General features: G+C 36.0%; 1 protein-coding gene across 30 annotated transcripts in view; it reads right to left on the bottom strand.

Annotated features, from left to right (window-relative positions):
* The window catches only part of Adgrl3 (adhesion G protein-coupled receptor L3), a 744444-nt gene that overhangs the window by 149281 nt on the left and 577088 nt on the right, over positions 1–18075 (bottom strand). For 26 of the 30 annotated variants that reach the window (XM_028854109.2, XM_028894208.2, XM_028894402.2 and 23 more), the window contains 2 exons: positions 9966–10151; positions 7065–7103 (listed from right to left, as the gene is read on the bottom strand). In XM_028854109.2, the coding sequence (XP_028709942.1) occupies positions 7065–7103; positions 9966–10151 (225 nt within the window). The remainder of the gene's footprint in view (positions 1–7064; positions 7104–9965; positions 10152–18075) is intronic. The other 4 variants (XM_028894818.2, XM_037209311.1, XM_037209312.1 and 1 more) reach the window with 1 other exon arrangement.

Below are 18075 nucleotides of genomic sequence, written 5' to 3'. Positions count from 1 at the left end.
GGCTCATACAGACATATATGTAACTTAAAATAAATTAAAATAACAAGAACTTGGGGTGATCTTGAGGTGGAAAGCTCTCCTGATCTTGATGGTACTCCTGCCCCTAAGGCTCTTCTTTAGCTATTGCTGGGGTTTCTTCCACTCTATAACCTCTTATACTGTAGGGAGCTGGGACTCAGCACCAGATCCTTTCCTTTTTATGCTCTAATTCTGTAACTACTCTTTAGGGGAAAAAAAGATATTCTAGAGAGAAATACTTGTGCTTTCAGATGATTGAAGACCCTAAGACATTAAAATTTCCTCAACAATCCAGGTGAAGTGACAGAAAGCTGAAGCCCAGATGTGAACCAGAGAAAAAGATTTCACACAGTTCTGAGAACTTATTAGATCACCTTGCAAGAAGGGCCAGGGCTGGATCAGTGATGCATGGAGACACAAGTTGACAGGGACTGCTTAATTATCCATGTTCCTTATACTTTATTTAATCCTAAAATTCAAGCTGAAGCAAATGCATTTGATGGTCACTGGGTGCTTTGATTAGTTCCTCATCCAAATGTTGCCACCATAAATGAACCCATCTCTGCTTTTCACTAAAAACTGTCTCCTTAGTTGGCATGTTGAGAATGTGTGCCCAATCCTAGGTACTAGGACTGACAGAACTCAGGCTTTGGCCTTTAAAACTAGTAAAGAAAAAAAAAAAAAAAGAACAAAAGAAACAAAAAAACACCTTATCTAGTTCAGTGGCTTTAAATGTTACTATTAGTCAACAGTAAGAAACAATAATCTCCTCAAACTAAATGCCAAGCTTGTGTATTTAGCTGTATATTTACTCTGTGTATTACATATCTATTAATGTCAAAATTTAACATGTCTCATGGCAGGTTCTCTATCCATACTTCTAAAACTAATCACAAATGGAGTGTTTCATTAGAAGGTGACACGATCCTTTCAGTTGCCGGACCTCTTAAAAATTTTCTGTTATTTCAAGTCATCTTTCTCTAGCACTTCAATCTTTTTACCAAATTCTGTTTTCCATTTTTTTAAATATTAAAAATATTAATTGTCACCTCAGCATCTGGCACAAATACACTCGTCAATGTAACTCTACTATTGACTGCTCACGTGGTTCAGTCCTTGCTTCTCAGGCTGAAAAACATCATCTCACTCCTCAGCAACCTTCAGTGGTATACTGGGTCTTGATAGTGGCTGAAGTCTCTATGAAGTGCACTTTTATTGCTCTATAAGCAAAGCATGACTACAGACTTTAAGGAGAACATAATACCTCTGAGACTTGAAGAACAACATAGAAAAGGTACAAAGCAAATTTATTAACTAAGAAAACGTTCTACTTTTAAAGCAGGGGGGAAAAAAGAACACCAGTAATTCTTACTAGTTTCTTCTGAAGAAGAGAACAATGTTAACAAAAATTATTTATTGAAGGATGGTGATTTATAGTTGAAAAATATAAGCAAAATCTTGTGCACATTTACTTATTAATTTAATTTAATTTCATTTTACAATATAATTTAATTCTACATATCAGCCACGGATTCCCTTGTTCTCCCCCCTCCCGCCCCTTGTGTACATTTATAACACACAAATGCAGTTGTTATTAAGCTGTATGTTTATAGTTTTATATTTACACTGTATTTCTAAATTAAAATTACGCCCATCTGGTTGGAAATATATGGTCTTTTGCTGGTTAATGGATCACATTCCCAAGTCTCTGACCCATGAGCAGAGTCATGAATCTCTGAAGTTCACATGCACCAGTGTGTACACATCAGGAAGACAGAATCGTACAAGTGTTAACAAGAATTTGGGTGATAACTATAGGATAGATGATAGAATATTTTCTCTAATTTTCCCACATAAAAGTAGACTAGATATTGTAACTGTAATTCTTGCTTGACAACTGTTCTATTATATGTAATTTTACTATGTTAAAGTTAAAATCTTCCTTTTCGATGAGATAGAAAAGAAAAAGTGCTGTGAGATGTCTTTCTGTATGCTGTGAATACATGTTGCTGCCATTAGCTAAAAAACAAAGCTGTTTTGGCCTATGGCAAGGCAGCTTAGGGTCAAGTGGGAAATCCAAGGAGAGAGACAGGAAGAAGAAAGGCAGAGGCAGAAGAGATGCCAGCCGCTGCCTAAGGAACAGCAAGATGCCAGCAGACCGATAATCCCACAGCCATGTGGCAATTTATAGATTAATAGAAATGGGTGAAGTTATAAAAGATAGCTAGTGAGAAACCTGAGTCATTAGGCCATACAATTTTTAAGTAATAATAAAAAAAAGAGAGAGAGAGAGAATTGGGGTGGCATTGGAAACCTGACAGACACTGGAAAAACTGACAGAAACCCAATGTGGGTCGCCACTCTGGAAAACAGTCTGATAGCTCCTTTAAACAGCTTTTTCCTTTCTTAAAGTTACATTTTTAAACCAGGGTCTCCTTTGAATGTGAATGAACCTCGCAATCAAATTCTGGTTGTGTATGAAATTAATGTAAAAGTAATGATTACATAGGAAGTGGACATGGGTGCATGGAATTGGTTTGTGTACATGTGGGAGAGAAGGAAGTGGGGGTTGTTTGACTCTAGTCCATCTCTGGAATATATTACACACACACACACACACACACACACACACACACACACACACACACACACCCCAACCAATTAATACACACCAAATGCTAGATCCTGCCTCCTAAGTCAGAAGGCTACTTTATCTTAGGAGTCAATGCACATAAGCTTTCAAATCAGCTTCAACTTTCCACATCTCTTCAGTCATTGACCTCCGTGATTTCATGGAAATCAATGAAATCTTTGTGGGTTCCCATGTTCACTTTGAACAAAATGCATTGTAAGAACCATGACACAAAGTTCTTACAAATATTGAGTAAGAGTGAACGAAAACTTATCTCATGCCTGTGATCTTAGGGTGCATGACAGTGAGACACGAAGAGCTCAGCTGAAGGCCATCCTGTTTTACACATGGAGAACCCGTCTCAAAGTAAAACACAAACAAATAATAGAGGATACTTAGTGTTCTGCACGACAATGTCCACATAGCTAACCTAGTAAATGTTTTTTAACTTTTTTTTTTTTTTTTTTTTTTTTACTTTATGTTGTTAGTGTTTTGCCTGCGTGTATGTCTGTGAAACACATTCATGCAATATTTGTATAGGTCAGAGGAGGGCATTGGATCCCCTCCTAGTGGAGTTACAGGCAGCTGTGAACTGCCATGTACACATTGGGGATCGAACCCAGGTCCTCTGTTCTTAACGTCTCTCCAGTCATCTCTCCAGCCCAAACGTCCTTATTCTTAATAAGAAACCATCGTCATCTTCACCTTGGTGTGGAAGAAAGGAGGATGCACATCAGGAGAGCAGTACTGATGCTATCAGTCTTAGTTCTGCGGCCTCAGGCATTCTTTCCATCTCCTTTTGCCTTCTCTCAAACCCCCTTATCTCTAAGCCCCTTCTGGTCACATTACATTATAGTAGTTGTTTGATGATGTTTCTAAGGCAGTCTTATCTCCCCTGAATTCACCATTCTCTTCATAAATAAAAACAACGCTCTATTACTAGCTATCTCTCAGTCTTTTTACTTATTGAGACAAGGTCTCACTAAACTGCCCAGGCTGATAACGAAGTCACTCTGGGGCCCAGGATATTCTCCTACCTGAATTCCTTAACCAACGGTGGGCCCAGGCCTGCATCATCAAACCAAACTTCAAAAAATAGTATACTATGGGACAAATTAATGTCCTTTTACCATAATCAATATCAATTTTTATCTTTTAGCAATCAATAAAGATTTATTATAATAAAAGTCACAGATAAATAAAGAAAAGTAAATTGTATTGGACTCGTGTTTTTAAAATCTTAGAATGTAAATTTACTATTTCTGGAATTCATGTATCATTTTCAAACTCATCCCAATTTAAACTGTTCATACAGGTAATGTATAATTGATAGTTGGCAGGTCTGATTTCATTGTGCTTTTGGTTTTTCAGAGAATAAAGGGTAGGAAACAAGAAAATATAAAGCATGAATATGTATAATTCATAAAATAGACTCCTGTTCTTAAAATAATGAATGAAAAGTAAATGGATTCAGGAAGCCAAACACATCCCTAGGAGAATCTTGTCCGATGAAAATGGAAATGCCACATTTTGTAGAAACCCACAATGAGAAGCAATCATGTACCTATTTCAGGCACCTATTTCAGAGATGGCACCAAGTATGATCTGAATATATAAACAATGGGTAAGATAAAACTCCTCTTTATGAGTCAGTTACAGGGGTTTGTGCAGCACCATTGACTGTAAAACTTCCTGGCATAGCAGTCTAGTCTACATGAACATGATCAGAAGGAGCATCTTGTATTATCGAGCAGAGCATTTCTGCATCACCAGTAGCCTCTGTGTGTATTGTGTCTCATCAAATATTTAGTCAATAGCTGAAACATTTATTCACAGCTAGTCAATTGTAACACCAGGAAATCAGCTGTTGAATAAACTGTGCTGTTAATTTTCCATTGGAGATTCATGTCTGAATGACCATGCATTTCATAGATTTAAATACTGGAAGGCTAATTATCCCGAAAGTCCCATTAAAAGGATAGCAGAGAGCACAATTGAAAACAATCGTGGCAGGGCTGCAACATGCTATGCTCCCCACCTTTCTGTGATGGGAGTCCTTCTCCTACCTCTCACACTGTGCTTCCCTAAAGGATGCTTTTCTAAAACCTAAGAAAATAAGCCTTAATATTTTCTTATTCACAGAAATTCATCGTTTCATAAAGTAAATGCAAATACAAAGATAATCTCCTTAATCTTCAATGTCAAATTAGATTTTTTTTTTCTTTTAAACGATTCTCACAAAATGTCGTTATTTCCCCCATGCTAAGAAGGCCTTCAGACTCAAAATGCAACTCATAAGACAGGAACATGATTTATTTCTATCCTATGTTTTTCTTTAAAAAAATAAACCAAGTTTGAAATTAATAAAACTAGAGACAGAATATTCTACCCCATATTATGGCACCACAACATTTGAGACATCACCAGAGGTAGAAAGCTACTTGCACTTGGCCCACCGATCTTTCTACAAGGAAACAAGTCACAAAATCGAAAGAAACACTTTCATGACCTTCTTCTGAAGCAGACTGTAGGTCTTCATTTGAGAGACACTTGCCTGCCTTCAAAGAAGAGAATCAAAGGCCGGAAGATGTCTGAACTCGAGTGAACAGTTCCGGCTATGTCCGCAATTTCCTGAGGTTACACCATACTCAACTAATCCAAGCACACTACCCCTCAATTGCCCTACTCCTCTTAACACCTAAGCACAAAAATACACATGTCTCTCTGCCTCTCTGGGTTTTCTTTTTCATAGGTTTCCAGGTCACATCAAGTTCATCTTTAATAAATTAGTCTGACATTTCTCTTGTGATGGTGTCAATTTTTTGTTAAAAGGGCCTTGGCCATAATACTAGAGATAGCTAAGGAAATATATATATTCATCCCCGCCTTACAGATGGAAACATGCTGGTTAATTCTGTATGTCTGAACATTAACTGGAATATAGCTAACACTTGCAATGCACCCTTGAGTAGCTGAGAAGACATGGAAAATACCTTATCTACTCAAGGTACATTTTATATTTCCCCAATATGATGCTAACTAAAGGAAGAAGAAGGCAAGTTTAACTAATCAATTTTGTCTACCAGATAATAAAACCTCAGGGCATAGATTACATTTGTTTTGTTTGTTAACACTTTTGAGGAAATGATGGATTTCATGTATTTTTTAAATGGGGCAAGAAAAAATAATGGTGGTCAAATTAAACAAATGACTAAGCAAAGACAGATGTCACACTCATTCATTAGAATGTCTACCTATATTGTATCTTAAAAACCTGAGTGGTTCTCTCCTAAGGTTATCTAGTTCTTCTGACATTATTTTAGCTAATTATCAATACCCCAGCTTTATACTAGTCATAAAGTTAGTAGATGTGAATATTCAGATCATTGGGGAGACACAAATGAACAGTTTGGTACCTAGCATTTACATCAACTAAGCCCTTAAGAGTATAGGGAGACAAAGTCAAGGTTCCCATATTCTATACAAATGTGAATAAATTGTTAAGGTTTGATTTGGTACTGCCAATCTTCACAAAAGCTGACTTGGCTCCTGGGGTTAATTTTTTCTAAACACAGATGGATTTGCTTCACTAGAATGCTGTGATTTGCATATGGAGATCATGAAATTCACAGACACAAAATCAAAAGCAGGGTGGTGACACACACCTTTATCCCCAGCATTCTGGAAGCAGGTGGATGGATCGCTGTGAGTTTGAGGCCAGCCTGATCTACAAAGGACAGTCAGCACTATTACAAAGAGAAACTCTAGCTTGGAATAAACAAACAAATAAATAACCAAAAGCCAGCCTCCCAACAAAACAATAGTTAAAAAAAACCCAGGAAGATAGCCAGCTTGTCTGAGCAATGTTCTCTTTTACACCAAACCGTAAGACCATGAGAACAGTACTGTTAGGAAACCAAATTTCCATCCTGGATAAAAATTATATTTACATATGATCTCAATGAGAGAGTAACTTAGTCATAACCCTGCCTGGCATCTTGAGTTCTATGTTGAAACGGAACTAAGATTATTTCAAAAATCTCATTGTGTGTCTTGCCTTATATGACTCTATTCTGAATGAACTAACAATTCAGTGTATAAGTCAAATCTGTATAGCGACTCTATGAAAAAACAGAGATGTATATGTTATATTAAACTCAGCTCCGAGATGAAAATGTTCCAGGCCTCAAGCTGCACCTTCTCTCTCGTCTGTTTCTTGTGCTTGACAGAACTTGGCACTATCCGCTTTCTTTTTAACACAGACCATTTTTTTCCATTCCCACCCTGCACGCCCTCCCAGAAGTTCCTTTAGTTCAATATGGCACATTATCATTTTTCCTCAGATGCCCGTACATGCGATCACCAACAGAGACAATTCAACAACTTAACACATTTAGAAAAACACAGAAAGTACCTGGACATAGGCTCTGCAAGAGCGCTCTCTTTTCTGAAGCTGAATCCATTAAGACAGCAGATTAAACACAGAATAGAAAAAACGAGTTAGTGACAGAGAAATAAAAGAAAACATCTACATCAACACCTTACTTTTTGATTCACGACTTTTAAAGAAGAAAATGAAGGCTATGTAGCAGCACCACAGCAGCTAAAAACCTTTTTTCCCCCCGAACAGCCCACCTAAAAACCAGGTGGTGGGAAGTTGTCGATAGAAAGAAGCCTTTGAATACATTTAGTAGAAATTAGTACAAACCAACATACATTCATGTGAAATGATCCCGGTCACATCCGGTTAGTCATTCATTTATGAGCCACTAGTGGAGACGTAAGATGGTAAGTCAATTATGCAAAAAGTTGGAACCCATTATTTTAAAGAGAGATTATGTGTGGTTTTCAAGACAGTCTATATGGTGGATGTGTGTGTTCATACTATGTGTTCATTCATACCTTCAAAAATCCTATTATAAGGAAGATAGAAATGCCCATTCATTCTGACTATTTTTAACCCTATGGGACAAATATCAAGAGTCAGATAACTTGAGATTAATAGAATGTGATTCATTTCCTGACTTGCTGCTTCTTTTATTTCTTAAAGAATTGGGTTTGACAGTCTTAGCCAAAATAGAAAACATTTTAGAGACTAGTAGGGAAAGAAGCTTTATTTAATTTGTTTTTGTTGACAGAAGATTGTATTCAGGCCCAAAACATTTTCTCCTGGTGCTAAAATGAATAATCAATAACCATTCATTCACACTGTTTAAATGAATGACCCAAATTTTTATAAATCAGACTGTGGGATTTCACATTTTCCCCTGTGTTTTTCAGTTCCCTTGGTCATTAGCCTTGAATTGCAAAATAAGAGTTTCTCCAGTTTTAGGGAGCAGTTACCCTGACGCTTTTTGTGTTGCTCACTAGCTAATACTGTACCAAGCTTAATTCCTGCTTTCTTCAATGAGGGAGCAGGAACTTTGCGGAAGAAAAAGTCAGCAATGAGTGCAAGTGAATCACCAATGCTGTCATTCAGATCACTGACTCACATCACAGTTATGTAGGACTCTGAGCTCTCCAGAATTTCAATGTGGAGTGCAATTGATTTGTACCTAGTTGACTTTGCAAATCTGATGGGCTGTAACTGCTTCAGGGAAAGTAGGAACCACAGGAAATGAGAGCAAGCCAGCAAGCACATGAGTAACCTTTGCCCTCCCATCTCCCTACCCCTTCATGCAAATTAACATATGACAAACTGCATTATAAAAACAATTGAAGAGAGCCAAATGGGAAACAAGAGAGCATTAAAAAGCCCCAGGAATGGAAATTTGCCCATTATGTAGTTATTTGATATTCAGTCTAGGCAAGCTGATTAGCTATAGCCAGTTAGAATGTGACATTAATTGCCAGCTTTACCTGATAGCCTCAGACATTAACACCACTTTTAAATAAAGATACAAAGTATTGCAGTAACAAACAAGTCATGTTATGGATATGTAACATTAATAGAAATCAGTACTCCCAACCCTTTATGACAAGAATAGCTGGCAGCCATGTTCATTAGTAGGATCAAGTCAGCGAGGGTAATAACACATTAAAGTCACAGCATGCCACAGCATATAGGCAGCTGTTGACTATTCCATCAGGGGCTTGGTTGTGAGTCTATCAGGATAAAAGTGAAAAAAAAAAAAAAAACTCCTTCTTGCTCAGCATGACCAAGAAACCTAGTACATTATATTTAATAAATAAACACTAAAATTACATTTGCTTACCAAAGAAACTGGAGCAAGAGCTATCTGCCAGAAAAAAAAAATCTGGCTTTTTAATGTTGAATGATTGTTATATAAAAACATCTTTTTTCCATTTTAATGAGTGGCAATCTTATCCCACCAAGAACAGAGAACTAAAAATCAACTAAAAGACAATCTACAACTTTTTTCTTTCAGTCATAAGAAGAATGTTTTAAAAGTGAATTTCTTATCGGAACATTAGTCTTCAACTGTCAAAATCTTTTATTTTTAAAGTTGGAAAGACTATGTTTATGCCCAGGCCATAGAATTCAGCTATGCCATTTGTGAGCATCTTCATTTGATGCTAACCATTTGACACCATATTAGTCTACTATGTAATAGTTTTATACATATAAATGATATTCTTTATAAACATGCAGCATGTACTTTGTGTTTACAATTTATATATAGTTATGCAAATGAAATGTTTATTAAAATATAAAAAACATATAGTATATTTTCTCAAATGCAACGTATTTAAATTTGCTTATTTAAAGTTAAAATCTGCATAAACAAAACACTCAAAATTTCATTGGTAATGATACAAAAATCTGAGTCATTTAAAAATTAAAATGAAGTGTATATTAAAATCCAATTCCTTGCCCTAGCTGCTTTTAAAAGTAATATTAGGTAGGTTAAATTATCTCACTAAAAATATTCAATGAGGAAAAAAATAACTCCAATTGATTTTAACATGCTTTTGTTAATGTTTGTTAAAGTTCCACTTCCTGATTAAATGCTCCTTACACTGTCAATTATTTTGAGAGATGACTTTATAGGAAACAACCAGTTGCATTCATCTACACTAATTTTGCTGCAATTTAGCATAAAAAAAGAAACTGATACAGTACTACCAAAGGGAGAATTGCAAACACAAAACGCATATGAAGAGACTGCCACATATTTCTCTAAATTAAAAGTCAAATAAGGTCATAATTGAAATAGTCAAGTCAACCGAATGAAAGTATGGGTTCTTTTTTTGAACCTTGCAACTTGACAGAAGAAAGAAAAAAAAAAAAAAAGCAAGAATGTCTCAATGATTGTACTTCAACCTGAAAGACAGACACAGCTGAGGGTCTCACCTTGTTCAAGCTGCGGGCAGCACTGTCTTTCCCACCTGGTGTCAAATTCCTGAGCTGGACATCCAGGAGACCAACTAGCTGGTCCATGGCACGGACTGAGTAGGTGATATCCCCAGCATTCAAGTGATTTCTGGTCTGTTCCGCCAGCTCTCTAGCAATATTGGCAGCTGTTTCTCCAGACTTTAGCTATAATATTAATGGAAAGGAAAAATGTTTCTCATAAATTCTTTCATTGGTCTCCGTTAGCAATTGTTCTTGTTAAGTTAGAATTTTTGAGGCAAGAACCAGTTTTTAAATCCCATCCTCACCTCACAGCACTCCATGTTTCCTGATAACTCATCCTTTTCTTTTAAGTGTGACTTTTAAGTCATGTCTTTAAGAGGCTTTTTGAGGAAAATTCCTTCTAAAGATTATTTCTCACCAGAGTTAGTCATTTGGCTGGTTAAGTCTGAGGTGTGCCCCACAATTTTCTCTGTCAGTCTCAAAACTGGACTTCAGCAAGAGCTTCTTGTGGGTCCCTAATCTATATTCTCAAGAGGGTGTCCATGCTTTCCTTCATGCCGAGATGAGCACTTAAGGTGGACTAAGTGAACTCATGGCTTTCTAAGATCTGTGAAATTTACTCTCAGTAAAATCCCTGCTTTCAATATAATCTTGATGCTCTTACAAAACTCTGAAGAAATTTTTCTCCCAATACATCGTGTAGCAAATTACTCCCCGAGTATCTTGTATTTTCCCTTCCTGAAACATGTTGGTTTTTCAAATATATGCTTAAAAACATATGAAATTGTCAATACTGTAAAGATGTTAAAGGGACAAAAGACAATATTCCATGACTTCCTGAATATACTTGGTTGCCTTGAGCAAACACAAAAATAAGTTCACTCATAATAATAATGTGAGAAAAAATTTTAAGAGATAAGTACCGCTTCCAAGTTTATAGTGTTCACTGTCATTTTTAAAATTCTTAGAATTAAATTTAAATAATAATTTCAGTATCTAAAACAATAATACAGCACATTTTCATAATGAAGAATGTAATGAAAAACCAGAGAGTGTCATATGTGAATCTTTCTAAACTATAACATACTCCATTGCTTTATAAATGTATGAGTATCATATGTACGGATTGGTTTTATTATTCTCTCATGTTCTTGTAAGACTACCAGTGTAAATTACAAACAACAACAACAAAAAAAAAACAATAACAAAAATATTCTCTTTGTAAACAATTTCCCAATGATTATTCAGAAAGACACAAACTGATTAGAGCACTAAGTAATGTAAGGTTCACTAGGGGATGATTCATGTTCACAGCAGGACAAAACACTTAAAAACAAAATGATTTAAAAAACCCTAAATAAACTGGAGTGATCAGAACATCTACATAATTTGCAATCACATTCACACACACACATATATGTACAAAAAATTCAAAAGTGGAATATAATAATAGCAAGCACTGGCAATGTTTTGGAAGTTAATGTCATTCCCATGAACTACTGCCAAGAGTGTATAATTGTATAGCTCTTGTATACAGCCAACTATTGATACTAAGTCTTATTGCTGTTGGATATAAGAAATAATCTAACATCAAAAACTAAACATTCAAAGGCATCCCATCAAGCCTGTGACTGAAACAAAAGAGGTTATGACTATATAGCACCACTCAATTATAAATATAAAATGCCAACAGTTTAAAGGTATGAAGGAGAAGGAGATTAAAACCATTGACATCAATCTTTAAGATACGCTGCTAGATGCATACTACTTACAAAACGTTTCAAATATATACATATATTTGTGTCTATATATTTATGTCTATTGATATACTTAAATGTGTGAACGAAAGCTTGAAAATTCATAAATAAAAGAAAAATCCTTATTGGTAATGTTTAAATTTCACAAAAATAAATTCGTATTATGTAAAAAGACATTAAAGTATTGTTACTGTTAGTAAAGTTGTTAAAATATCGTTAATCATTATTTTGAAGAAATTATTACAGTAAAATTAAGCAAACAAAAACAGAGTATATCAATTATAATGTAGTGGGTTCATAAATTTCTATAGGATCTTTATATTTAAAATATGAGTAAAATATAATGAACTACATTACATAATTCAAGGATAACTATGTAACAAATTTATTATATACCAAAATACCATTTATGGCTTACTAGCAGATCAAAAATTACATTTAAATGGCAACAACATGACCCACCCGAGATTTTTTTTACTAATGATTAAAGACTCAATGCTGGAATCTAATGAATCAACAAATTATAAAATTCAGTGATCTGGGTAAATAGCTCAGTTTAGCGTGTGTGAGACCTGGATTTAATGCCAGTACAGAAAGAAAGAAAAAGATGGGGAGAAGGGGAAGGAAGAGATGGAGGGGCACGGAAAATGAGAATGGAAGACAGGAAAGAAGGAAGAAGGGAATTTCAGTATTCATTGATTAGTAATCAGTTATTAACTGTGAGAGGCTAGCGACACAGAAGAAAGCAATAGGTCCTTCAAAGTGGCAGAGGCTGTCTTGTCATGTCTTGTAGGTAGTCTTGAGTTCTATGGTCCTGTGCAAATTAACAGCCAGCCTCACCATTCCAAACCAGTGGCTGTGGAGAACTTTGTTTGGCGAGCTTAGAGAATGCGTGTGACAGACAATGGGTCAGTATAGAAAGGAGTTTTAGTATGGACTTAAAGTAGGAGTTAAGAAAGAAAGAAAGAAAGAAAGAAAGAAAGAAAGAAAGGAGGGAGGGAGGGAGGGAGGGAGGAGGGAGGGAGGGAGGGAGGGAGGGAGGGAAGGGAAGGGAAGGGAAGGGAAGGGAAGGGAAGGGAAGGGAAGGGAAGGGAGGAAGGAAGGAAGGAAGGAAGGAAGGAAGGAAGGAAGGAAGGAAGGAAGGAAGGAAGGAAGGAAGGAAGGAAGGAAGGAAGGAAGGAAAGCAAAGGAAGACAGGCTGAGTCCTGTGCAGCAGGATCAGATCCTAGAACAAGAGTTCCCTTAAGATATGAGGGACATTCTATAGGCATGGGAGCTCAATCAGAAGATGTAAAAGAAAGAGAACAAAAACCCGAACCAGCGTCCCTTTCTTTTATTCCTGTCCTCTGGCCAGGGTAGAACCAAGGACATTTCAGGACAAGAATCAATGTCACCATCTCCAAAGCAGCTGACCACCTTCTATCTCCTGTTCTCACCAGCAGCCCATTAACTATTTGAATCCAGTATTCCATTGGTGAAAGTGGATCCAGGTAAACTTGCTGAAAAGTTTGCAAAACTCTTCCTGTGTTGATGAATATATGAGAACTGTGGTTCCTATAACTTTCCATTCTTTTAACCCGTGTGTCATTGACAGATCATGCCTTACACTTCTCTACTTTTTCTATTCTTTTAATAATAAGCATGGTGTTAGAATTATTAGTGTTTTGTTTTGCTAGTTATTGGGCTGCATTTTGTTATTGTTACTGTACTAGTTTTGTCTATGAAAAGATCTGGCAGATGTACTTCAGGAGGTATTTGATTTGACTGTGTACCATGTTGAAAAAGGATGGGATTCCAAATCAGGCCAAATATATTTTTCAACAACACAGTATTTTTAAAACTACATATATGATAATTAATTTGCATAATATCTATCAGTGGCTAATATAAAGAACAAAAAATATTAAACTGAGAAACAAACAGCAGCATTGGTACTTTCATATTGCAATTCCATGTATTATTTTTTGTTGGAGTGTATAAGCATAGTCTTTTATATCACTGGATTTGACAAGAAGATGCAAAGAAGAGTTATATAAAAATTTTTAATTTTTTCATATATAGTTGTAAAACATTGAAAACAAATAATTAAGTCAAAATACAATTATTCCCAGCACAAAAGGTTAATAATGAACAATCCTGTTTGTACATCTGTTGATGATAAAATGATGCAGCTGTGGGATCCACTCAACCATTAATGGGCTCTCTTCAAAACAGTAACCATATTTAACTTTCAAGAGGTATTTGCTTAAACTGGGTGAGATAGTATACACCTGTAAACCTAGCTCTAGGAGGCAGAGTCCAGACAATCACTGCAACTTCCAGGACACCGAGGGCTACACAGATAAATCCAATTCAATATAAACAATCAAAAGAAGTATACCTCCTCCTTTAGGTTAATTTTTGTAGAATTTTATCACAGTGCTGTAAGCTGACTAAACACATCCCTGGATCACCACCCATATCACCCTTAGTTGAAAAGCTGACTGGTGAGCACTTTCCTCTTTTCCATTCTTGGGCCATTCAGGGAGTTTTTCTTTATTTCTCACACTTTCTCTAGGGCATTGGTTTCCAAGATGAGCTTCCAGGGGTATGTCTGGTAAAAATTTCTGCATAGTATAAATTGCATATGTGCATAAATACTTGAGGCTACATTTTATTTTTTTGGTAGAAAAATATGTCTAACTCTATCAGTTTGTGTCTGTCTGCATCTATGTATCTATCTATGTATCTATGTATTTATCTATCTATGTATCTATGTATTTATCTATCTATGTATCTATGTATGTATGTATGTATGTATGTATCTATCTATCTATCTACCTACTTATCTACCTATCTATCTATCTATCTCATCTATCATCTTCTATCATTTATCTATGTATATATCATTTTTCTTACATGAATAAATCATTTGAACAATAGTTAATTTAACCTATATGTACATTTGCTCTTTAACCAACATTTTCAGGATTTAGTGGGTTGTGGGAGTGAATCACAAAACCCATGCAAGCCTGAACCCTTAATCTCCCACTGAACTTACTTCACTCTTGGCCCTATGCTTTGAATTTCTGTACCACAGTGTTAATGTCTGTGAATATAGTAATGAAAAAGATGATTATTTTTTAAAGTGCTTTAATTACTAGCATCAGGAAGAGTTATAAAAAACATATCTCTGCAAATATTTAGTCTATTGAATGGAATACAGAAACCCTGAGAAGTAGAATTGTTAGTAAGAATTTTACCTGGAATGTGTGAGGGTACAAAATAATTTAGGAAATGTTTCTCTGAGGAGAGTTTAATTTGAAATGTAATGGAAAAGAAGAGATTAGAAATAGAGGCAGGGATTCCAGGCAGAAGAAATTGTCAGTTGGAGGGAGGAATGAAGAAAGTCTAACTGCACCTAGGGTACTGTAGCTTGAATTTGGGCAGCTGGAGGAAGGAGCTCAGACTAGAAGAAACAGACACTGCTTATGATAAATTTGAGAGAAATGGGAAGGTGTGATGCAGATTTGCACTTGAATAAGAGCTCAAATGATGTATTAATGCATTAGTAGATTCAAAAATGAAAGAAATGGGCCGGGCGGTGGTGGCACACGCCTTTAATCCCAGCACTTGGGAGGCAGAGGCAGGCGGATCTCTGTAAGTTCGAGGTCAGCCTGGGCTACCGAGTGAGTTCCAGGAAAGGTGCAAAGCTACATAGAGAAACCCTGTCTCGAAAAACCAAAATAAATAAATAAATAAATAAAAAATAAAAAAAAGAAAGAAATGAGCCAGGAATGACCTGGGTATGGTTAGGCTTGGGGGTATGGGGAGGGAGTATTGAAGAGGGATTTTCCAGGTATACCTTTCAGGCCTCCTGCATACTACACATGGAGTAGGAAGAAAGAGTACCAGGTTCTGCTTTACAGAATTTGGTGGTGGCACCATTGACTGGATTTTCCCACAGCTCCCACAATCCACATTTAGTTTCATGACAGTATTTTCCTAATGACCTTCTCTGCTCACATTCTCTCCACTGGCTACTGAGAGAGGTCTGGGATAACCTTATTTTTAATCACTTGAGCTGTTGTGCATCATAATGACTTAATTCTATATTAAAAATACATACAGATTTTAATCTGCTTTAAGTCTTTTTTGCAGAGGCATGTTTAAAATAAACCTATTCCAAGCGTAAAGGCATTATTAAAATGCCTCTAAGTTTTTTTTTCCATTAAATGTTACTAAAGTTGTCTTTTATAAAAACATGTATATACACAGAGAAATTTCATGAGTTGTAGAAGGATTAGTAAATTAATGCTAGTATTAATGTGGTAGGATTATATATAGGACTTAATCAGTGGAAAGAAGCCTAGCTACTGTTCTATAGTATTGTAGAAACTACACTGATACATAGTACCCTTTTAAACTTTGACACAAGCAAAAAAAAAAAAAAAAAACCCAAACAACTTTTAATTAAAAATTTAAATTGTCTTTGAGATTTTTATGAGATTTATTTATCATCCATTAATAAGGAGTAAAAAAAAAAAAGAGGAAATTGCTTACTATGTTACCTATAGGTACTATTTCTTTGAGTGATCTACCTATTTTACTGTATATCTGAGCCAAGGGAGTATATGAACAAAATGTATATATCTAAAAAGTGGAAGTAAATTAAGTCTAAAGTTTGGGAAACCACAGCGTGTTGGTTCTTCTTCATCACCAGCTTGACTGAATGTAGAATCAACTAATGGATATGTCTCTGGGAAGGGTCTTTGAGGATGTTTCCAGGAAGGATGAAGTAAGTTATGGGGACCCTTCTGAAGAGTGAGCAGTACCTGCTCATGGCACCCAGATACAAAGAAGTCCAAGGGTAAAGCAATGTGGCTTTTCCCTGCCCACCTTCTTTCCTGCCAGTGAGTATCTATGCTGTTGCTACTTCTGTAGTGGCCACAGTTCTCTGACATTGGAACCCAGCTTTTGGGGGTTTCTAATGTGGACTAAAGAGTGGTAGCTCCCCAGGGACCCTCCAGACCTTTAGCACTAACATGGGGCTGCTGAAGCCTCCAGCTTGGTGGATCTAGTATCATCCTGGTCGACTGAGCAACTATTGAGTTCCCGGCCTTTCCAGTGCAGAGACAGCCATTGCTGGACTATGAATTTCCTGCTGTGTAAACAAAACTACTACATCCCTTTCATAATATATATTCATTCTTTGGGTTCTGCTCCTCTAGTGAATACTGACTGATACATCCTACAGACTCTGGTAAGATTAAGAAATGATTTACATACATTCCATTCTAACCCAAATAAAGTTAAAATAGGGCCTGTAAGAAACAGGACACAGGATTCAACCTTGTATTCTGGAGAAATAACTGGATTATTTCTGTATTATGAACTCAAAAAATTATGTCTAAAACTCTACACTCATCTTCAGGAATTCCAGGAATAATACTGCATTATCTGAAAATCTGCCAGGAGCTTATGTATAAACAAAATAAAAGAGATGTGAATGTGTCCTGAAGAAAATGAAACCACTATCTGTGACAATTCAGCCAGATCTTTTTCACATAATAGTTGGACCAGGCCAGGGAGTGGGGAGCACACCTCTCTCAGCATGTACATAATATAAAAGCTGTTCAAAACCATCATACTGCAGACTAAACTGGAAATAAACTAGTGAGGTAATACAATAAAGCACCATCTAGAGGTATACAAAATAGAAAACACAGCTTTTGTTTTTGAGATGTTGAGTTCAATATGGAGTGTAAGTTGATGCCAGAGATAATTTTATAGCTATCATTAAAGATTTGTTGCCACAAATATTTCAGTAGGCTGGACTCTGATCTAGCACGTTTCGTTTCAATAAAGAAAAATATTTTGAGTCAGTTGGAAGATGTATCTGTCGATAAACATCTACATCTCTCCATATTTGTCTTCCTTTTACTTTTTCTTCCGAACATTTATCCGTATTTCCAGCCATCCCTCATGTGGATGAGGTTTTCTCTCCTCCTACTTTTAGGTAGCCCCTCTCATTGGAATGAAGATCCTCTGGGTATCATTTCTTCCACTTTTCTGTACAGAGTATACTTGTAAAAATTAAATATAATGATTATGGAAGTACCTTAGCTAGTTTGTTTATAAAAAATTCATTCATGAGTTTGTAGCACCTTATCTCTAATGAAATGTGATCCATTCTCCATTGTCACGTACAATTTACTCTTTAACTGTGTCAGTATAGAAGTAGCCCAAATTCATTTGCAAGTCCCAACCACCAATATTCATGGCCTGTTTTCTTCCTTCTAGACTGACTGGTGAGAGAATAGCATGAATCATATTTTAATGGAAATAAGTTTGCTTTGTTCAGCTAAATA

Source organism: Peromyscus leucopus, chromosome 10 (assembly GCF_004664715.2).
Source record: "Peromyscus leucopus breed LL Stock chromosome 10, UCI_PerLeu_2.1, whole genome shotgun sequence".
Lineage (NCBI taxonomy): Eukaryota > Metazoa > Chordata > Mammalia > Rodentia > Cricetidae > Peromyscus > Peromyscus leucopus.
The sequence above is the reverse complement of the archived record's forward strand: the minus strand, read 5'-3'. Positions and strand labels throughout refer to the sequence as shown.